Here is a 23,027-nt window from a genome sequence, read left to right on the forward strand (position 1 = left end):
CCTCAGAGAGGGTAAGGCACATTGCTTTGGAGAAGGTCCAAGGCCCTCCCTACTATATCTAGGCTGAGCAACTCTCCTTGTTTCTTTAATACTCTCACTGGTACAGAATTTACTAAGCAGTGACTTGCCAGTCCCAGGGATCAGCCTGTCATTACCTAGCCACAGCTGGGATCACAAGTGTACGCCACCACACCTGGCTTTTTACATATGTGCTGGAGGTAGAACTCTGGTCATTTCAAGTACTTTACTCACTGAGTTTTGTCCCCATTCACCCATGTGTCCCCTTGCACACCTTTGGGCTTTCAAATGCCAATCCAGGATCCTGGTCCAGAGGTCATTTTACTATAGCAGCAGTTTCTAACTTGTAGATGTCAGATTCTTTGGATAGCCCCACAGTGACTGCCGTTTCATCAAACCCCAATAGGGACAGAGTCTTATTTGAGATTTCCTTTTTACATTATTTAAATATAATCAGCTGGTGTGTTTGAGACACATGAATTCACCAAATCATCACTATGGTTATAGTAATTAACTACTTAACTTTTAGTTAAGTAGACAGGTGGTCTAGAAACATGGAACCCTATGAAAGACTTCATGGTGACTAAGTGGCAGACCTCTTTACCAGGCCATGATCCTCTCCATCAGACACTGATGCTGGTGGACTTGATCCTGAGGGTCCAGTTCTGAATGAGAAGGTGTTTCCTACTGTTGAGAATTCTTAAGATTAATGATACACCATAAATGACACAAAAATGTTATGTTTAAAAATTTGAAATGGGTCATTTGCTCTAAAGTATATTGCAACAGTTCATGAAATCTGCCCTGTTAAACAGCCTCTGAATACCCCAGCTCGGGAAATGACACTCATGATGAATTTTACTGCTGTCTTTTGTTCTTCTAACATAAGATTAAATGTTTAAGCTAGGGCTGGAGGGAAAAGCTCAACATTTGTTCTAAGCGTAATCATTTTCCTGATGACAATCCTATTTCATTTTCTTTTTCAGAATGCCTATCACAATGTGACTGCAGAGCAGCTCTTTTTAAAGAGAATTATAGAGAAAAATATGGTAATCAACTTGACTCAAGATTGACCATACAGATTCAAAGGATGACGCTAAATAGTATTAGTTTTATTTTTGTACTGAAAATTTTAGTTTATTTTTAAATATGTTGAATGAACTCATCAAACTATTATTATATGTATTGTCTGTTGATGCCTGGTGATTTATAACCACCAGCTTAATTTCTGTGAATGTATTTATGAAATACAAAACAAACCTTTTAGTTATGATATCAGGGAACTATTTAAAGTTTTGACTGTTGTTTAAAACAAGCTGGTGTTTTGAGGTGTTTTAAAATACCTTTTTGTAGTCCCTTCATCTTAGAGTTCTAGGTGATTTAGTTGATGTCACTAGTTTTGATGGTCACATGTCCATCAAATTATTTATTATTTGTTATTCCTGCCATATGACTGGGGGCCAGGTGCAGGAAACTAGAACCACTTGGTTTTGGAAGTCCATGGTGTGGTGTTCATAGTGGTTTAATTAAGTTCCCCATGCAATGAAGTAGACTAGTACTAACTTGCAGTGTTAGGGAGTAAATCAGTCTTTTCTTATATATGCGAAGATGAGCACTCTCACCTTGATGAGCGTCCTGAGATTTTTTTTGTGGGGGGTGGGGACGAGGCACGTTCTTACTATGTAGCCTAGGCTGGCCTTGAGAACTTGGGTTCTTGCCTCATCTTCCCAAGTTCTGGGATTACAATTGTGTACCACTGTACCCTACAGCATCATTTTTTAAATTAAAAGAAAAAAACATTTTTTTTTAAAGACAAGGTTTATGTCAGCTCTGGATGGGCTAGAACTGCAGTGCAGTCCAGGCTGGCCTTGAACTCAGAGATGGGCCTACCTCTGCCTCTGGAGTGCAGGGATAAGGTCAAGAATGAGAAACTTAAGTATTGTCCCAGTTTAATGTATCCATTGACTCTTACTTGTTTATTTGAAGCAAATTAGAAATGTAAACCAATGAAAGTAAAGCCTTAAGATTCCAGCTGATTCTCTGTTTGTTTGTATAAAAAAAAGTCAGCACTTCATGACTCAATTTAGCCTTCACTAAAACATTTATTAGGCCACTTCAGGTACACTAGAGGAAAGTCTGATGAACCACAAACAAAAGTTAGCCCTTGAAGCAGTCTCCAATTGTTAATACTCACAAGCAAAGGCTCCCGGGGACAGAAAGGAGGAGAAAAGACTAGCAGAGGTGGCAAGGATGGATTCAGATACCATCGGAGATCTGAGAAAAACAGTCACTGTCCTTGGAGCAGCATGCATTACTGGAAATGTAAGTGGTACTGGCAACTAACTTGCCTCTCTAAAGAGAGTACACGTGAAGAGTTCAATACCAGAAAAAGGAGGAATGAATTACTGAAAACCAGCTTGTGTTGGATGGACAGTGGGGCTCCCTCATACTGGAACAGTGCACAGCTTCATAACTCAGAGGTGGAAGCCGGGCACTAGAAGACTCTACGTGTTCATGAGGAGTTCCCTCTCACTGCATGGCCACAGGGAGCTGGGCTGCCCAGGTTCATGTTCATGGTATGTCAGGAGGGAGCTGGTGGCAGAGAAGGTGACGGGGAGCAAAGGAGAAAGAACAACGGGAGCATTTTGAAATGATGCTTTAAGCACTATAATCTTGGTCATAAAAATGTGATGTCAATGCTGAGAAATCTGGCATTTTATGGTGTATGATGTAAAAGGTTGTTTTATTTAATCCAAATAATCTGAGCAAGACACACATATATAATTTATTAAAAACACATTAGAATCTCACTATTTCCAACAGCCTAAATTCTAGCAACATATACAAATCTCAAGTGACTACAGTACATGCCGAGGTAAGAAAACACATTCTGGGAGATTATAACTGACAGTCAGGCCATTTTCACTTCCTCTGTACTGCAATACATGTTTTATTTTTACCATTCCCAGTGCCAAAAGTGGAAAACGAGGGAAAATACACACAAGCTGGACTACATAAGAATTGGTGCCACAGTCAACTTAAACATTCTCTAACTCTCTAACCACCCAACCCCCTAGGTTTGCAGTTTAGGGACTTTTCAAGTTCAAAACCAAAAGGCAGAATTAACAGCCCCTAAACAGAGCTTCGTTAATTCTCCACTGAGGGTCTGGACACCATCGGTGTCCCCCATAGTCTCTGGGTTTTTTCTAGTGGTCTTGTCTGCTTTAGTTTTCTACTCCCCAGGTGACAATGTGGAGCCAAGGCAAAGAAGCTCTCGCTCAATCCCTGACCACAGCTCTGTGGCCACAACCGTATTTAATGCCTCGTCGCTGGGACAGGGAGAGGAGAAGCACACACGTAGAACACATCATAACCGTCATGACTGTATAAATTCTCTAAGTGAACAGCGAATAAACCCATTGTTCAATGCAAAGTGCAAACAGTGAAACATGAATTAAATAACTGGACTAGACCTGGCACATTCAACAGGAACTATCTGGATCTACAAACAGCATTTAATAAATGCAAACCAGAATTAACATCTTCATCTGTGCTGGTTCCAAAGATCAAGTAACAGCCAAGTCAGTACAATTTTCTGAAACCTCCAAAGGCCACACTTGCCACGCTGCTGTCTATATATTTCTATAATTGTCTTATTAGGAAAAGGGAAACTGAATAAAACCACAGTGACTTAAGTATTGAGTATTTCAAGCTAACAATTAAAAATAATCAAGAGTTTGGTCAAGAAAAGGTTCCTTTCACATTTTACTTGATTGTCTTCCAAAGCTCTGTATCAGACATGTAAGTGACTGAGAACCAAAAACAATCTATATTACATAAACAAAAATACAAAACCAGAGAAAATCATTTGAATTAGGCTCAGCTCATCTGCAAAGTAAAAAAAAATATAAAAATAACCAGGATTTTATGAAAACCATTGGTAGAGCAGAAGACAGCACAGTGGCAATATGAATCAAGTCTTACAATATGCATCATACGAGAACATGGCCTCGCTTTATTTTAAAAACGTTCTGGGGAAAATGATCCGAGACACAGTTACACAAAATAGCAAGCTTCTTTGGGAAAATGACTTCATCTTCAAAATGTCTCTCTTAAAGCTTCCAATGGGAATCGGACTCCAAGAAAATTATACTCTGCCTACTAAGCATGAATAAAAATAAAATAGCAAATGGTTTACTTTGCTCCCACCTGAAAGGGGACAACTGCACTGTGTGCTTTACACATTCTCAAATGGTTCAGTACAAGTTCAATATCTGTGCTTTTTGCTTCATTACCTTGAAACAAAATATGCATTGATTTTTCAATGAGTGAAATTGTGCCTCAAAGTCCGCAAAACAAAAGGCAAATTACAATAAAAAACAACAAAATCATATGAGGGGCAGAGGCAGGGAACCTGCAGAAACAGACAACTCTGTTTCTGAAGCAATGTTTTAAAATACTGATATACTTGTGGAAGGGAGCAGAGTAAATACCGTCTACCACTATCCAAATTTAGTAAAGTTTGGCAATGCAGAACCTGGATGGTATAAGCTGAGGAAAAAGACCAGGACCCGATGGCCTGATATACTTTACAACTAAGCCAACCAACAGGTTTGTGGACAGGGATACGGAATTTTATGTCTACATCTGATGGGCTTCTTCAGTTATCTTGCCAGCCTACAGATATGAGAAGGTGGTTTCTGCACTGTAGGCTAACCCATTACAATATCTAATCAACCCTATCTGACACCAGTCTGGGCAGGTTAGGCTCAAACAGTGACAAGCTGTCAGTTCAGAAGTGATGACACTGGTCAACCAGGTCTGACACAAAGGATTACTTGGGCCTCTCTCCACAGAATTACACACAACTGAAGAATGCATGTTGACCCTCTTTTCTCTTTTAGTACTAGCACTGAATCTAGGGCCTCACACTTACTATAGGCAAGCACAAACCACTAAGACATATCCCTGCCCCTTCCTTATTTTGAGACAGGATTTTATGAGTAGCCTGGGTTCATCCTGAACTTAGACTTCAAAGCATTGAACTTGGGATCCTCATGCCTCAGCCACCCAGGTCTTAGGACTGCAGGCCTGAGCCATCAGGTCTGGTTCATACTGGTTTTCTTTTTCTTGTAATAGTTTACTGAAGAAAATAGAAACAAACTATGATTAAAAATATAAAATACCTTGGGACTTAGAGAAAATTTTTGTATTTGGGCTTGTGTGTAAATAAAACCAAGGAGGTTAATTAAGTTTAGTCTCCCTTCAATTTTTATATATCTCTGCAGAGGGGAGTGGAGGGACCAAGTGGCTTCTCCCCCATTTCCATGGGAAGAAGACCTAAAGACTGCCTACTGAAAGGGGCCACCAGCATTTATAAACACAGGATAGAGCGAGGCCACAAATGGTCCTGGGTGGGATGAGCAGAGGCGAGACCAGGTCCTGAGCCACCTGGTGTTAAAAGAGTGTTACCAAAGGAGAAGTCCGTCACCAGCGTACTGCAAGGCTGGGTGCTCCAGCTATGCATCTTCTAGGAAAATACAGAGCAGTGCACACGCCTGCAACTATGACGATGGTTACGGACCGCTGTTGAGGAGAACAGATTGCCGACAGGAATACAGGGTTGAAAGAGGAGAACATGAGAGTACCTACCTTTCACAAAGGGAGAATTTCAAGCCATTTGATAATTTCAAGAACAGTACCATGCATTATTGCCAGCAAGGCTTACGGAACCATCTCAAGTTCATTAATGTACCTGCAGCATTGGTAATAAATACTCAGTGATTCTCAGGTTCTTTGAAGTGCATTATAGGAAGCCTTTTCGGTATTAAAAATAGTGTTTTACAGTAGTAACAAACAGGATGTTCGAAATGTAACAGGCAAGCAGGAACTGTGCCACACAGTAACACCTTTAAAGCAAGATGGCAAGGTAAGTAGTTTCTTGTACCTCGGTCACCACATTCCCCTATCCACGTCAGTGACAGATACATAATACATTCTACTATCACTACACTACAGATTAAAAAGCCATGTGCTTTAAATGGATGCTTCGTCAAAAACAGCACCACCTTCAAAGGATTTCTTTCAAAGCATCACGCTTCTCATCCCTTCTTGCTCCTGATATTTCCTGGGTGCTCTGTGGCACCTGGTACACCAGTTCCTCTGGGGCAGCGGCTGGCTTCCCACCTTTCGGGGTGTCGTACTGAGCCTGGCCCGAGGAGCAGCTGTCAGTCCGGGAGAGAAGTGTGTTGTAAGTTCCCACTAAAGCGGGAGGAGGTTGGTTCCCTGCCGTTTTGAAAGTAGACGTGGAGGGCAGACCAACTGAGGCTGTGGGGTGCCCTGACATGTCCATGACAATCGGGGTTGCGTACTCAGGCCCCGTGATGGGCAGTGGTTCCGCATAGGCGTGGTACACTTCCTGTACTGGAGAGTTGTAGGGATCCAGGTCTGCGTAGCCTGCTTCTTTGCCTTCCTCAGGTTTAAAGGTGGATCTCTGATGGAGCGTGCCCACGACTCCTCCCACGAGGGGTTGTGCATATTCTGTTGTACAAGACACAAGGAGATGCTTATCTGATGAAAACAGAGTCCATACTTTAAGGTGACAGCTCCTGGTTGCATCAAAACCACACCTTACCTCACAGCACTGTTGTCTGTATCAACCCCACCCGCAGGGACCAGCTGAAAAACGAGTGTTATCCAATACCTCAATGTAAAGCTATAGAAACCCCACCCGCAGGGACCAGCTGAAAAATGAGTGCTATCCAGTACCTCAATGTAAAGCTATAGAAACCCCACCCGCAGGGACCAGCTGAAAAATGAGTGTTATCCAGTACCTCAATGTAAAGCTATAGAAACCCCACCCACAGGGACCAGCTGAAAAATGAGTGCTATCCAGTACCTCAATGTAAAGCTATAGAAACCCCACCCACAGGGACCAGCTGAAAAATGAGTGTTACCCAGTACCTCAATGTAAAGCTATAGAAACCCCACCCACAGGGACCAGCTGAAAAATGAGTGTTACCCAGTACCTCAATGTGAAGCTATAGAAACCCCACCCACAGGGACCAGCTGAAAAATGAGTGTTACCCAGTACCTCACGTAGTAACCTGACACAACAGAAGGCTTCATTTCTATCCTTTTGCATCAAGGATTTGTTCTTTAGGCTCACAAACAGTACCTGCACAGAAGTAGTGTTTTCCTAATGGAGTAAGTATTAGTCTCGGGAAACATCACCTCTTCTTCCCTTTGAAACTATGGGGAAATGCTTAGAGTGGACATGTACGAGGACAGCAGATGTGCTGTCTCTCAGCTTTTCCTGACCTTTTATTATTTTGCGTATCGGCATTCATTTGTCCATACGGAGGTAAGAGGTCAACAGTGGGTATTATTCCTTACGAGCTGTACACCTTGTCTCTCACTGAGACCTGGGCTTGCCTATTTATTGGGCTAGCAAACCAACCCCCCAGGCTAACAGAATACCCAGGGTCTTTAGAAAGCAATGCTTCAGTTTTATGAACAAAACATCTAAGCAGAAATGATTTGTTCTCTCGTGGTTATCGTTTGAAAAAGTTAACCTTCAGAACATAGTTTATCTTAAAATTTATGCGCATGAATGTCTGCCTACATGCATGTGTGTACCATGTGTGTGCCTACATGCATGTGTGTGTACCATGCATGTCTGTGTACCATGTGTGCCTACATGCATGTCTGTGTACCATGCATGTCTGTGTACCATGTGTGTGCCTACATGCATGTGTGTGTACCATGCATGTCTGTGTACCATGTGTGTGCCTACATGCATGTGTGTGTACCATGTGTGCCTACATGCATGTCTGTGTACCATGAATGTTTGCCTACATGCATGTGTGTGTACCATGTGTGTGCCTGGTGCCTACAGAGGTCAGGAGTCTGATCACCCAGAACTAGTGTTACAGATGGTTGTGAGCCACTGTGTGGGTATTGGGAATGGAACTCAGGTCCTCGGCAAGAACCACAAGTGCTCTTAAGTGCTGAGCTGTTTCTCCAGCCCCAGAACACAGATTTTTCTTAAGATCTGAAAAACATCAAACATATTGTAAATCCTAAAGTCCTTGGAGCAAGCGTAAGTGTTCCTAATCTCACCTGCAGAATCAGCCTGGAGCACTGTGGTGACTTCTCTCGGGCTCAGGTGGCTAACTTCACTATTGCTGTAGCGAACTGGTGTCTCCTCATGTTCCATGGATTTGGCAGGGAGAAACTGTTTCACGCCTTTCCACCAACCTTCATTGTGATTGTAAGCCAGGGACCAAGTGTTACTTACAGAGACCAGTTCTACAGAAACCAGGTTCATATTTGTGGTGACTGTGCTGACAGAGTGCCTAGCAGCAGTCTCTACCCAATGTGCATGCAGAAACAAATCACTACTAATCCATGGGCAGACAGGGCCACCTCGGTGTTTTTAAAAAGTTTTTCTCAGAACCTCTCACTTTTTAGCTGTCCCTGGGCTGGACTGTTTAGCCAGTGGCCTGCTATACTCTGGTCATGCCATTGGCCGAAGGGAACTTTTAGGAATTCAGATGACTAAGGCCTTCAGGGGTTCTTAAAGAACTGATCCCACTGGTGAGCAACATGGTAGACTCACATACATACACTGTTCCTAGGACTCCGGGTCTTGTTTTTTTTTTTTTTTTTTTTTTTGCGGGGGGTGGGGGGTGGGGATTGTTTTTGAGATACGGTTTCTCTGTATCTTGATTATCCTGGAACTCTCTTTGTACATCAGGATGGCCTTAAACTCACAGAGATCCACTAGCCTCTGCCTCCAAGTGCTGGAATTAACACTGCGTGGGTCTCCTCAAGAGGAATAATCACAGGAAAAGACCAACTTTTCAGAGGAAAAGATAACGATCGGTGTTGCAAGAAATTTACATTTTCCCTTTTATCACTTTACAAACCAGATGGTGGGAGCATTTAATTTTTTTCTAATAACTTATTTATTTTTATTTCATGTGCATTGGTGTTTTATATGCATGTATGTCTGTATGAGAGTTCCAGAATCTCTGGAGCTGGAGTTACAGACAGTTATGAATCAACATGTGGGTGCTGGGAATTGAACCTGGGTCCTCTGGAAGAGCAGCCAGTGCTCTTAACCACTGAGCCATCTCTCCACTCCAGGAGAGCATGTTAGATTCTAACTGAGGCATCATCACTAAGGGCTGAGAACATCTTTCCTCCACTATACCCAGCAGAGGAAAGATTCCTCTCTGACTGGACGAAGAAGCTAAGCTCACAAGTTACCTGCCCGATCCCAGTGCGGTAAGTCATAGGTGCCTTCAGTTTTTTTCTTTCTGAAAACAAAATTTAGAAAACAGTGAATCCCCTAGTAAAAATCTCCCAAAGGGTAACACAGATACCAATTATTAGTCAGGAGCATGTGGTTCTTTGGCACAGATAAATTTTGAGTCTCTCATACTCTTCACTGTATAGCTGTCCTCACCCAATCCCAGCAAACACTGCTATCACTAGCAGTGACTGGTGGAGGGAGGAGAATGTTTCTGCAGGCCTGGAAGGTTCTACAGAGTCTGGGAGGAAGAAAAGGGCACAGGTGCAATGAACAAGACCATTCCCAGCCTAGTCCCGACCTCAGAATTCTCATTCGGCCCACCAGGAGAACTGGTCTCTGCTAAGAATCACTATCTACTGAGAGCCCTTTCCATAAGGAAATCGGCAGTGAAAGGATACTTCCTGATACAAGGGACAATCTCACTTGGGCTGCGGAGATGGTTCCACAGGTAGAGGGGCTTGCCTTCAAGCCTGGGGACCTGATTGTGAACCCTGGAACCACAGGTGCACAGAGAAAAACAGGCTCCCATGCGTGCAGCATGGTGTGTGTATCTGTTTACACAATATACAAATGTAAAGATCAACAGATCAAATTCCAGCAAACAGAAGGGACGCGGTCATGAATTTCCACCCCCTCTGAAGAGTTGTTGATAACTAAAAGCTACCTGAAGAGGGAGAATTAATTACTTTTCTTCAAGGGCGTTGCTCCTGGTAGGTGGATGGCCACACACCCAAGAGTAGACAAACACTGATTAAGTTGGATAGGTGAGAACACAAAGTTGGGTGGTATGGAATAAGGGGAGGGTGGATCTGGGAGGAGTTGTGGTGGGGGTGAGTATAATCACAATGTAATTAGCAATTCTCAATTAATAAAAATATTATAAAAAAAACAAAGAATTACTACTTAGAGCCGTTTACAGAGAAAGCCTAGCAAATGAAAGGCAACTGATAGAAAAACATGCAAATCTAATCAAACGCAAGTTAGTGTTTACAGGCAGGCCATCGGGAAAGCAGAAATTATTCTGATTTACAATGAGGACACACATAGCTGTGTGATTTGTTGTTTAAGATCCTGAAGAGCTCAAGCCACTTACGTTGCCTGCTAGGATGTACAGATCTTCTAGCACAAGGTCACAGCAAATATTCAAATACAGTTATTGTTGAATTTGAGCTGTTAGCTCATGGCATCACTACTAGTCAAACTCCAAAGGCCAACGTCCTGCATCCTTCTGCCACGCTGTAAAACAAGTGCTGGGCTGCACACCTGCCTGACCAACGTCCTGCATCCTTCTGCCACGCTGTCAAACAAGTGCTGGGCTGCACACCTGCCTGACCAACTGGCTTCAATTTTCATCTGAATGCCTCTTCTCACCTCTCTACTATTCACCTGACCCAGACTTCACAAACTCTGCCATTTTCTACAGCCATCTGACTATAACCATTCCCTCAACACGAAATACTTTTCTAATCTATAGAACAAACCCCGAAAGCCCTTCGTGATCCAAGCTCAGAGTGCACCTCCACAGTTACATCGGTACACCCCCATGCCAGGCTCATAGATGACTCAGGGCTTATCCTGCCTACTGGCTTACTTAAACAACTCGCCCAGTTTGGACTATTAACTGTGATAAGACCCAATGCCTGTGTCTCTCCAGGATTCAGATGTTAGAATCCTAACCCCACATGGTGACGGTGTTGGGAAGTGGGGTTCTAGGAGGGATCAGGTCATGACTGTATTGGAATCAGTATCCCTAGGAAAGGCTGAAGGGAGCTTGTTCATCCCTCTACTGTCTGAACCACAAAGGGGTCTCTCGCTAGCTACTCATCTGCCAGCACCTCAGGTTCCAGTTCTCAGCCTCCAGAACAACAACAAGGAAATTGATTTACAAACCACCTGTTTTATGGTATTTTCTTCTTGCAAACTGAGCGTTAAGACATCACTTTCTTTTATCTGGGTAGATCCTATTTCTTTAAGCAAAACGTGCCCTTCCTGAAGAGAGGGTTTCAGGCTGACTCTCATGGTCTTCCCAGTACTTCATTTATATGGCACTCACCAAACATGAGTGTTTGTTATTTTGGTAAGCCAACTCTGCTAAACATGTTAGAGAGACCAGTGAGTCTAATTTTTTCAGTGTTGCCAAATAGCTGTATGTTCATCTTAATGTATAGCTCAACAGGGACAGCGCAGCCCTCATTTACCACTGGGGCTGCACAGGCACTAACTGTCCCTGGAGATGAACAGGTGAACTGTACTGGACTTCCATTATTGTATAGATAGGGTATGTTCCCCATCACTGCGTGTCTCCCAGGATCAGTCATGGAAACATGCTCGGTACTGACCTGTTTCTCCAATGCCACGTGCACACTAAAATGAGGATGAGCGTGGTGAGAGCCATGACCAGCACAGGAACAAGAACGGCAGCCAGTGCGACATCTGAAGCCATGAAACAGAACAATCACATTAACAGTGAAGCAGAAATCACCACAGAAAAGAAAGAGAAGCTGAGGCTTAGCATAGCAACACTTAATCTTAACTATCATTTATGAAACAAGGCTGGCCACCAATGGGTGACACAGGCTTGTGAACATGTCCTTCAGCATGCCCTCCAGGCCACCTCCACCTCTATCTCTGCACATGTCTGAAATAGATGCAGCATAGATTTTAAATTACCAGAAGTTGAAAGACAAATGATAAACCAGAAAAGCATCTTATGCATACATAGTAGAGTGTGTGTTATAAGACACAGGTCAAAACCACACAAAAACAAGTTCATGGTCAATTACCAACCCATACAGAAAATACAAAGAAGCCTCAGAGCAAAGAACTGCTAGTGAAAACCCAGACAAGGTGCTACTTTTGCTTATGGCACTGGAGGCCATTAAAAAAAGAATGCATATTTGTTGGAAAGGACAGCGGGGAGCAGATTTGTTGATGAGAAAGAATATAAATACAGTATTTCTGATTGGTCTTTTGAGGCAGTATGTCTAAGAACCTATTAAGAACGGCCATTCCACATTAAGAGTTTATTCTTGGGAAGACATCAAGTCAAAGATACATCTTCAAAGATGCCCAGAAGAGTGAAAACTGGAAGAAATCTGAATATCCAGTGAATATCTGTGCTATTTTCACAATAGATCAGAAAATAGCAACCAAAATGATGTTATAATAAACATCTATAGCTGTGGCCAGGTTACAGAGCAGGCAAGCACAGAAAGCAATCTGTACATAAATAATCAGAAACACACTCGATGCTGGAGTGGGCAGGGACTTAGATACCACCTTCTCTCCTCATCTCATCCCATGGAAAACGGTCTGCTCAGAGCTACTTGGAATAGTAATTCTTTCCTCTTCCGCCAGTGAGCAGGACAGGGCAGCACGTGCCGACAGGTCACTGAGGGTCAGCGGACACTGTCTAACCCATAGCTTCTCCTTTACCCTCCACCATACTGTATCCAAGAGGAGAAGAACACACCACAGAAGGGAGCAGCAGGGGAGGGTGGAATAACGTCAGGTACTTAGGAAGCAGATGCTTGGGTCCAGGTCCGGGGGAAGGGTTTCATCCTGGGTAGCACAAAAGACTTCCTTTATCAGTGCCTTAAACAGAGCATAGAGCAGAGTAAGTGTGCAGGCTCCCCCAAAAGGGATTTTCCTTTTCATGGTTTCTGCCTTGAAAAGTTGGAGGGGATAAAGGGGGCTGTGAGTGAAAAAGCTCTTGATCAAGCATTTGAGAATATGGGGAGTATTTAAAATAGTTTTCATAGAGAACAAATGGAAGAGCTCACTGGAAGTATCTGACCATGATACAATTTTCTCCATGAAATTAAGTGCAGGAAGAGAAAGAGGAGCAGGAGCAGTAGATGAAATAAAATCCTGACAGAGGCCAGGAAGCACTCAGAAATCAGAAAGATGAACAAGCCTTTTCTTTACTGTTTTTAGAGCTGGAGGGAACGTCACAAGGTTTACGTGACCAGTCTGATTAAAACCCAGACATTAAGACATCTGCCTAGACGCAGGAATAATAAAGTAGCAGCCTTGTCAAGACGAGGTCTTGAATTCAGTCTCCAGAAACCATGTTAAAAACACAAAAAAGGTAGGAGTGTTGGCATGTGCTTATAATTCCAGCGTGGAGGAGGCAGAGACAGGCATATCTGGGAGGCCTCCTGGCCAGCAAGTTCCAGACCAGAAGGAGACCCTATCTTACAGAAAAGGTGGACAGAGTCTGAGGAACACATCTGAGATGCTTTTGTCTTCTTGTGAAGCACAAACAATTTAGCTTAGTCTTGAACAAAACATTATACGTCTGCATTATTACCTGGAAGCGGAAGATGAAGTCAGGCAAGAAGCTCATGGATGGAAAGCTGGAGAAAATAAGCTGAATTTAAGCAGATTTTTAGAAAATGAAAGTAGTTATTAATTCTAGAAAGGGGCTGGTGGGACGCTACTGTGGAAGAAGTGCCCTCCAGTGGCCAGAGTGTCCTAACTGGAGAAGGAAGCATCAAGACGAAAGAAACAGACCACACCAACGCTGGAAGCTTTTCCCACACGGATTTCATACACAAGCAGAGAATGCGTGAGAAACGCCGGTGGCACCAACAGCAGTGTGGGCACAGTTCGAGGTCCTATAAGGGCTGCACGCCGGGTGCCCCAACAGTTTCGAGGCTTTCCTTCGTTCAACTCACCAACCCCACTTGCACTCCGGACATGTGGTTTCTTTCTTCATAAACGGTCTCTCTACTTTTATTTCTAACCACTTGACCTGGTAAAACCCTCGGTGTGGGGACATGAGGTCAGTCCTGGATCCTCTGAACCCAGAACCACAGCCTGGCGCCAAGCATGCTTTCCCTTCTTTCTCTGTCTCTCTGTCTCTGTCTCTCTATGTGTCCCCGCCCCGGAGGGAAGGGGTGGGGTGGAGTGGAGTGCGGTGGGGTGGGGTGTTTCTCAGTCTTTGAGGCCGTCTCCTCCTCTCCCCCACAGCTGCTCACCCTGCTTGCTAACTTTCTCTTTTCCTCTCCTCCAGTTCCCTGACTCTGCAGCTGTGGAGATTCACAGCTCACTGCCCTGCTGCTTCCTTCTTATGCGGTACAAAAACCACCCTAGAGCCTTGCATCTTTATTAAGGAGACAGGAACTAGCAGGTCCCTAGTGACACTGTCTTTCCACACTTTGCTGAAAATGAGCGGTTTTCACCAGTTAGCACTGGCTGTGATTCTCCTGTGACACTGGCACCTTCGTTTCTGAATTTAATGTACATTTTTCTTCTCAATGAGTAGAAAGAATCATAGTGGTTTATACATTTTAACACTGTACTCATCACCGTCATACAATTTAGAAGTAATTCTAATGCTTGAAGGAATAATCAGGAACAAACCCCCCAAATTACAAATGTATAGAATGCAGAGGGCTTTTATTTTTTAGATTAGAATGCTACTTGAAATATTTTTTTAAAAAAGCATTTGTTTCTACTCAAAAGTTCTGTGTTTTTTTCCTTGCCTCTATCAACTCTCCCATTTGTAATTTAACACATAATATGGGTAAAAATGCTTGCTTGCTGCTGTGGCTTAATAATTTCTACAAGTAATAAGTTTCTGAGCTTGAGAATCATGTGTTTAGTTGATGGGGGTCATAAAGGGAAGCCTACAGAACAGCCCAGCACAACAGCTGAGTATCAGGCTTACACGGACCAGAGAACAGACCTAGGTTCTGTGTTCTGACCAAAGAACATGAGGGTTTTTCCCTAAGGAGAGAAGTTTATATTTATTTATTTTTTTCTTGGATGAGCTGCAAAACTATAGGAAAAGTCAGTAAGCTGGAAACCCTGAGTTGAAGACAAGAAACCCCCACGAGGTAACCGAATTGCGCCTGGTCTGCCTACCTTTGGTTACATTGGGAGTTACGGTCGTATTTTTTATATCAGGAGTGGCAGTTGTCTGTGCTGTCTGTGCAGGAAGGTCATTCCTACTTCGAGGTTGAAGTACTTGAGTAAATTTAGGGGCACGACCTTGAAAAAAGTTTGGAGAAATCTTTATTTTTTTATCATTAGCAACTTGATTAAGTTAATTTTTATAATGTTTTAGATATATTTATAGGACATTATGTCATAAATCCAGGGCATATCAAACTCACATATTAAAAGCAGGCATACCTTTACCTAGTTTGGGATGAGCTGTTGTGTTCTTGAGGTTATTGCTGTTCCGAGGTGGAGGAGGCTGAGTAAGCTTTGGAAGACGGCCTTTAAAAATGGTTCAGAAATGTTTATACATATTACTTTTAAAGAATAATAGTTTAAAAAGACTAACGTTAAATGGTCAGGTCATCAATTCCTAAATCAATTCTGCAGAGCAATTTTAAATCTCAGAATCTAGATGGATAAACTCTACATTAAATGTAGAAAAGCTAAGACTTTCCAGCTTTTAAATATTTATTAATAAACAACCTTAGGAGAATGCTGGGGAACAGAATGCTGTTGGACTCCATAGCAATAGTTCAATATGTGCCATCTTTAGTGCATTTAATAAGTATGTATAGGCAGCCAACTACGTCAGGCACAGTGGCAGTTTCGTAGGACATAAGAGCAAATAACAGCCAGGTGACAGTGGCCTTTAATCCCAGCACTTGGGAGGCAGAGACAGGAAGATCTCTGAGTTCGAGGCTAGCCTGGTCTACAAGGTGAGTTCCAGGACAGCCAGGGTTATTACATAGAGAAACCTTGACTTGAGAAACAAAATAAACAAACAAAAGAATATATAACATTAAATGTTATAAAATATTGAGGGAATTATTACAGTTTTTAATTAGTTGAAAATCAAAGTTACTTATGCTAAGGCTGCTGCTCGAATCTCCAGTGTACATATCTCATCACACGAAAGCTGAAGATGAGTCTTTAAGACTAGAGTCAAAATATGATGCTGCCTTTTAATTTGTAGTTTTAAACTGATGATCAGGAAAACAAATGAGCAATTCCTACTAGAGAAAGGAGACCGACAGGTTTCCAGTTACAAAGAACGGTATCCAGCTGAAGTGACAGAGAGGGCCATTACTGGCCATGATGTCTGTGGACACGAACGGAAAGCCACAGTATCCCATGTGTGCAGTTACTAAGGGCTGGTGCAGCGGGAGATGCAGAAGGGAGCAGTGCAGACCACTGCTGTGCACGCTGACTCTTTACCTTTGAGAGTAAACTGACATCCGAGGAGTTCCACTTTCAGGGCAATTTTCTGTTGCCACTGGACAGGGTTCACTCTAATGAAACGTGCAATAATTGGTGGCAAAAAGTTATTACGAACATCCTTGTCATAATCTTTGTTTCCTTGAAATATCTTTAAAAAATAACAAAAATTGGTATTTTACATCAAAAGAGACCAGAACTGGACTGCTCCACTTAAGCATGTTCAACAACATCTGTAAAGTATGACAACAGAACAGAATGCTCAGAAAATGACTTCATTACAAACTGGAGAAACAGTTATTCAGAAGCTGCACATTTTCCACTGGAGCTAATATGAGGGAAATACTAACACACCAACTATAAAAATGCTTTTAGGCTGGCTGAACAGGAGTGCTAACCCGGCAGTCTGGGAGAAGTTTCAAATGCAGCAACACAGTTAATTGAATCAATAAACTACCAGCCCCAGTCCCTGTGGAATTAATAATTATTTAAACATATTGATTTTACTTTGAAAGTGAAAAAGAGCCGACCATACGAGGGCCTGGTCGCACTGTTCACTCGTGCACTATCTCCCCCTAGGCTGGATCTGAACGCAGACTGGCAGACGTAAACAAGCCTATACCTCCACCTGCTGGACCTACTATATTATGGCATGCCGCAGATCACAACCCAGTTCAGTACTTGTTGCTCATAGGAAGTAGCAATAACCGAAACAGTGTTCCCGTCTATATGGTGACTGTAACTAAACAGCTAAAAATGTATTACATAAACCATCTTTAAGTAAAAACATGATTTAAAGTGACAGCTCATTCCTTTCAAGCAAAAGTATTTTATACTCTATATAAATAAGAGCTGAGTCTTATTTATAAAGAATGTTCATGTACTTGCCATAAATGATTCCCAAGGCAGGGCACAGAAAGCATGACTCATAGAATAACAGTGGCCAGCAGCAGGGAGCTGACATGACTGAGTCCTCTACCTTAACCACAGGGCTGTACTAGCTTAGCAGGGCCTTGCTTTCCCCTCATGCCAAATCAATGAGGTCCATTCTATTATAACCTAAGGTGAGAACATGCACATACTAGACACGCCAGCCCAAGTATGATAACTATGTCTTCTGGGCCCATCCACAGGTAACTAAATTATATACTCTTAAAGATACACTAAGATCTATAATATTCTATAGGGTTTGCTCTGAGCATCCAATAACCTCCACTTCTGTAAACTTCTATGATTTCCTCAGATACTGCTCTGAAATAGAACAAAGGCAGAAACTGCAGTTTTGTTATTAGGGAACAGGAATTAACTGAAGCACCATTTCGGGACAAGACTAGGCTGGGCTATATGAGACCCTGTCTCAAAAGCAAAATGCTATAGTTGATCTACCAACATTTACTGAGAATCTGGTGCACAGGGAGGTTTGTAAGACGCCACCCGTAGGAAAAATAAAAGCAGAAATAAAAGCCTACTCACGGAGTCTGTCATATGGGGCATTATCTCTCACACACTCTCTCATTCTCCCCCCCCCCCACAAACACACACAAAGATGTGTAATATAATAGAAGCAATAGATTATGAAAGTTTAGGAGATATATTGATCATGTTTTCTGGAAATAAAAGCAAATGTAGGCTCTGTATGTATGCAGACTTAAAAGATGTGTGAAAACAAACACATCGATTACCCAAGAAGAGAGCACAACAGATTTCAGTGAGGAGAAAGAGTGCTGTTTGATGCAAATCAATGTAAGACGTCCTCTGCTGTCTGTAACTGAGTGACAGGAGCTGGACCTCAGCCACAAACAACTGAGAAAATGGGAAAGTGCATGACGGACTCAAGACACTGGGCAACAGGAAGCAGAGGGTAAGGAAGAACCACAGAGAAGGAAAACAGACAAGGCGAGCCCTGCTCATAGGTGCCGACTGGTGAATTTCCAGGTTACAGGGCAAGAGTATTCCACATGGAACCGGCTGCTCCATTGGTGGCACAGACAGAATGAGGGACCATGAGGCCAGCAGATATCTACAATTCCTGGCGTAGAGTTTAATAGAGCAGGAAGCTGGAAAGGAACGGAGTAATGACAGCAGGAATGGACGAGCTAGATAAAGGTTAGTAGGCTCTGCAAGGGGATTTCCCTTAAGCCCTCATCATACGTGAAGACACAGCTTAGAATCAGAGAAAGAACCCCAGGGCCAGTAAACAATCTTAAAATGACACAGGCCTCAAAATACCATACATTGCTAGTGCACACAATGGAGAAGTCTCATAATGCATGTGACATTGTCTCAATGGTGTCTGGCAAGTTAGAACCCAAAGCTGCTCATTGCCTAGCAATTCTTAAAAGTCAAGACCTGAATGAAAAAAAAAAAACCCGTTTTCTGACAGCTTAATTGCATCCCAGAATAAAGCTCAAACACATATAAAGAATTATGATAATAAAAGCATCCAGCAGCAATCAATGGCATAATGGCATTGTGATATGTAGGATAGAATTACTGGATAAGCACACCATAAGAGTTATATGCTCAATGTTCCATGTACCTATGAAGAAAGACATGGAAGAAAAATTTAAAACTCAAGATGAAAATAAAGAAGAGAAAAGACAGTACTGGAGCTAAAAATGCATTAGATGGGGCTAACAGATAAGATACTGCAGAAAAAAGACAATAGAAAGACAAAAAAGTAGGAAATTTCCAAGCTAAGTCCTGGATAGGTGAAAAGAAAAGAGAACGACCAGAGCACCAGGGCCACCGTGAGGTGTCCTCCAGGGATTATGAGATAGCATGGGAGAAGAACTAAAGGGAAACCCTGCACATCTCACTGAGAGAAAACGCCATCTTCACCTTCCTTGGGGATAGAGATTCCTCCTCTTAAAGATTCTCTCAATGATCACAGCCCTGAAACCAGGGAGTGGGACAAACACCCGGGGGAGACACTTCTACCTCCTCTTCCATTTTCTCACCTGCTTGGCCAGTTCCAGTATCTCCACAATCTTTTGCTAAGACGGAAATGTCTAAGTATCACAGAAATTAAGAAAATTCTGCACGTAGGAAAATCTGATTTTTACTGACACAGACAGTGAGGTAACCTCACAATGGCCTTTCGATCTTCAGTGTTCTTTAGCTTTTGGCTCTAACTCCCTCCCTTCTTGTCTGTAGTTGAAATCTGAGAAGGAAGTCAGAAACTTTAGAAAGACAAGAAACGGAATGTAACTGTTTAGAAGTTCTTACTCTAGTAGCCAAAATATTTAGATAAAAATTCAGTAACAAAAATCAGTACTTATACAATCACAAAGACCTGGAATCACCAACAGTTTTCTAAGCCTATTTATAAGGTGAAGACAGTAACAAACAGTACCTAGAATACCCAGAAGAGAGCAGTGTAAGACATGCTATGAACATATTTAAGTATGAACTAGCGAGCTTCCGTAACTCCAGCCAAGGCCCACTTTACCTTGTCCTGCTCCACACCAGGCTCTCTGTAAACAGTCCATTTCTGCCCGTCGTCACTGTACAGAACTCTATAGGCAGACACATAGTAATTGTGTTCTACCATGGTAGATCCAGTGGTTACAATACCTGGGAACAAAGAGTTGCTTTCATCAATGCACAGGCAGAGACTCCCAAAGTCAGCAATAAACACCTGCGATGCACCCTGCGAGTATTCCTGTCGGTGGCTTATTTCCACCTCTGTGGGCAGTTTTCATCCTAACAGCCCCAGCTTTGCTCCTTTGGAGACAGGAAGAATTATGAGCACATGTGAGGGAAGAACTACTGTGCCGTTGCCGCTTGTGTTCATACCGTTAGAAGATACATTTCCACTGCCAAGAATGATTTTCTGGGAAAGAACATCAAGCACGATGACGGGTATCTTCAGTACCAGGGCAAAATGAATCTTTCAGCCTAAGTCTCTAAAGCAATCTCAATCACCTTGATGGCCGTTGAGTCGGCCTGAGTTAAATCTGTACTCAGCACATGTGGAACCTAAGTTTCTTCTAGCACTTTCAATGCACTCTCCTTAGCTATCAATTCCTTAATAACTGTAAGAGGTCTCAAAACTCACTTAACTAAAACTCTACCTTAAAAGGACCATATTAAAAATAAAATAGAACTACTAAAAATTAAATGCAAATTCTGCTTTTGGCAAAATTTATGAAAGCATTCCCAGCAACATTAATACCCGTGGAGAAAACTGAAGCGCAAGCTTTATAATTTTCAGTGACCTAATTTCCAAAAATTTCAGCTGTCGTGGGGTTTCCAAATAAAAGCCGTGCTGGTGTGCTGCAGAGAGCATGTCTCTCACCTGTTACCTTCTTCTCCTTATTCAGGTCGATCTGCAGCCACTGATGCTCATCCGTGGCAAAAGCAGCCCATGGAGGCCCAGGTTTCCTTAGCCTGGCCTTCTCCGGTTTCCAGCTGTGCTCCTGCCCCATGTGGTCAGTCCACTCCAGCACAGATGATGCGGTTATCTGGGCATCGGCAATCACCCCAGATTCCATCCCCAGAGTCCCATAACAGCCTGAAGTAGAGAGGAAAACCCATTTGGTTTCTAGAAGTAAATTTGAGATCTCTATAGCAGTGCTTCTAGAGACTTGTGACTGCACAACCAGGCAGCTGCTTTCTGGGCCTTGGCCTCTGTGTCCCACCAGAAACCTACAAACCTACACTTGCCTCTTGCTGTCTACAGGGGACCAGCTCTGAACAGCCCGTGCTCCCTGGCAGTTACTAAAACCTGCAAATGCTCAAGTCTTTTATATAGAATGTGACAGTATGGGCACATAGTGTGCTATCTGTCAACTTTAAGTCACCTCTGGGCTACATACAATGCGAAAGAAAATATAAATTGAATGTACATAATTGTAACACTATATTGCTTAGGGAAAAAAAAACGTGGGGAAAATTTCTGTGCATGTACCTAGCACAGAAACAAGATTTCCTCTACATCTTTCCAATCTGTAGGTGTGAAAGCCATGGATTTGAGGGTTGACTAGATATATTTTCAAGCATTAGCTGTTAAGTCTGCAGAGCTACACTATCCTGTCTCTGCGGTGCCCAGCAGGCGAAAAGGCAACTTCTTACTGGACCTCTCATAGGTTTTGTTCAGTGGCATATCTTATAAAGCCTTCCCCATCTGACTTCAAACTTTCAGACAAATGGAATGAATTCTTTCTTCAGACAAAATCTTTGTTTGTTTTTCGATACAGGGTTTCTCTGTGTAGCTCTAGAGTGAACTCAGAGATCCACCTGCCTCTGCCTCCCAAGTGCTGGGATTAAAGGCACGAGCCACCACTGCCCAGCTAGCCTACCCTTCATATAATTAGGTCCTTATTTTACTCATGCTCTTCTTGAAAGCGAATGAGAAAGAGTAAACAGTTCAGCAGTTACTGGGTGCCTGATGGTGCTCAGAACAACATTAGCTATGACACAAAGATGATGGCCCGCGTGCATGGAAGGCTTACCACTTGTCTTAAATGTAAACAGACTCGGAGATAAATAGCCCCTGAAAGAGAGAAAGGGTCTCATGTGATACTCAGTTAACATGTAGCTTCCCTGTATTAATCACAGTGAAATGTTAATTTCTCCTATTGTTTAAAGGGCTAAGAAGAATCCATGACTACAAATCAAACAACATGCATTTTAAAAAGCTTCTTTTTCCCTGAGGAAGACAACCTGTGAAATTACCACAAACAACTTTTTCTGTAAGTCCGGCTAGCATCTAGGTTCACAGGCGACTGTACAAATATGCCGTGTAACTTTTAATTCTTATTTTATTCCTTTCTCATGAAATAAATACATAAATCTTTTATTCTCTTTAACTCTGTGAAAGAACATGAAAAGGGGTACTTCAGAGAATAAGGTGAGACTCAAGCGTCCTCATAAGCACACAAGAGTTGGCTACTAGTAAAGAGACTGCATTTTCCTTAGAGAAAATCAGCACGTCTGAGGTGAGCTATGACAGCCATCACATCTGGACTTCAAAGGAATGGGTAGGATGGGTGAGCTGATGAGGACGGAAGGGTCAGACAAGAGAAAAACTTGCCTGTTACAGAACAAAAGAAACTTAAGACCCCACAAGACCTGGAGGATGTTCAGTTACACTCCTCCCTTAACACAATGCTCAAATGGTCACAAGAGGATGCAAATTATTATTATTATTATTTTGAGATAAGATCTCTCTCATTAGCCTATGCTGGCCTTGAATTCACTAAATAGCTCAACTTGACTGTAAACTCTGGATTTTCTTGCTTCCCCTGCCTAAGCCTGGAAACTGCAAGCATGCGACACCACACCCATCTTACGTTCCATCAGAAACCTACAAACATGCAGTTGTCCCTTGGTGTCTGAGGAGACCAGTTCCAGGACATCCTATACTCCCTGGCAGGTAGCAAAATCTGCAAATGTTTAAATATCTTATACGAAATGGCACAATGATGGTACATAACCTACTATCCGTCAACTTGATGTCATCCCTGGGTTACTTACAATGCCAAAGAAAATATAATTTTTTACATATGAAAGGGAAACTACA

General features: G+C 42.5%; 2 protein-coding genes across 10 annotated transcripts in view; one reads left to right on the forward strand and one right to left on the reverse strand.

The window, feature by feature from the left end:
• The window catches only part of St3gal6 (ST3 beta-galactoside alpha-2,3-sialyltransferase 6), a 59,370-nt gene extending 54,100 nt beyond the window's left edge, over positions 1-5,270 (forward strand). For all 7 annotated transcript variants that reach the window (XM_075961819.1, XM_075961776.1, XM_075961810.1 and 4 more), the window contains exon 11: positions 1,005-5,270. In XM_075961819.1, coding sequence (XP_075817934.1) covers positions 1,005-1,091 — 87 coding nt within the window. In that variant the 3' untranslated portion in view covers positions 1,092-5,270. The remainder of the gene's footprint in view (positions 1-1,004) is intronic.
• Dcbld2 (discoidin, CUB and LCCL domain containing 2) overlaps positions 2,784-23,027 on the reverse strand; it is a 65,903-nt gene continuing 45,659 nt past the window's right edge. Inside the window, exons 7-16 of one of the 3 annotated variants that reach the window (XM_075961745.1) lie at positions 21,958-21,998; positions 20,802-21,017; positions 19,953-20,077; positions 16,502-16,652; positions 15,485-15,565; positions 15,209-15,334; positions 11,677-11,770; positions 9,292-9,341; positions 8,140-8,277; positions 2,784-6,558 (exon numbers count right to left, since the gene is read on the reverse strand). In XM_075961745.1, the coding sequence (XP_075817860.1) occupies positions 6,089-6,558; positions 8,140-8,277; positions 9,292-9,341; positions 11,677-11,770; positions 15,209-15,334; positions 15,485-15,565; positions 16,502-16,652; positions 19,953-20,077; positions 20,802-21,017; positions 21,958-21,998 (1,492 nt within the window). In that variant the 3' untranslated portion in view covers positions 2,784-6,088. Of the gene's footprint in view, positions 6,559-8,139; positions 8,278-9,291; positions 9,342-11,676; positions 11,771-15,208; positions 15,335-15,478; positions 15,566-16,501; positions 16,653-19,952; positions 20,078-20,801; positions 21,018-21,957; positions 21,999-23,027 lie in introns of all 3 variants that reach the window. The other 2 variants (XM_075961736.1, XM_075961755.1) reach the window with 2 other exon arrangements.

The sequence above is a fragment of the Microtus pennsylvanicus genome, chromosome 1 (genome assembly GCF_037038515.1).
Source record: "Microtus pennsylvanicus isolate mMicPen1 chromosome 1, mMicPen1.hap1, whole genome shotgun sequence".
NCBI classification, from domain to species: Eukaryota; Metazoa; Chordata; class Mammalia; order Rodentia; family Cricetidae; genus Microtus; species Microtus pennsylvanicus.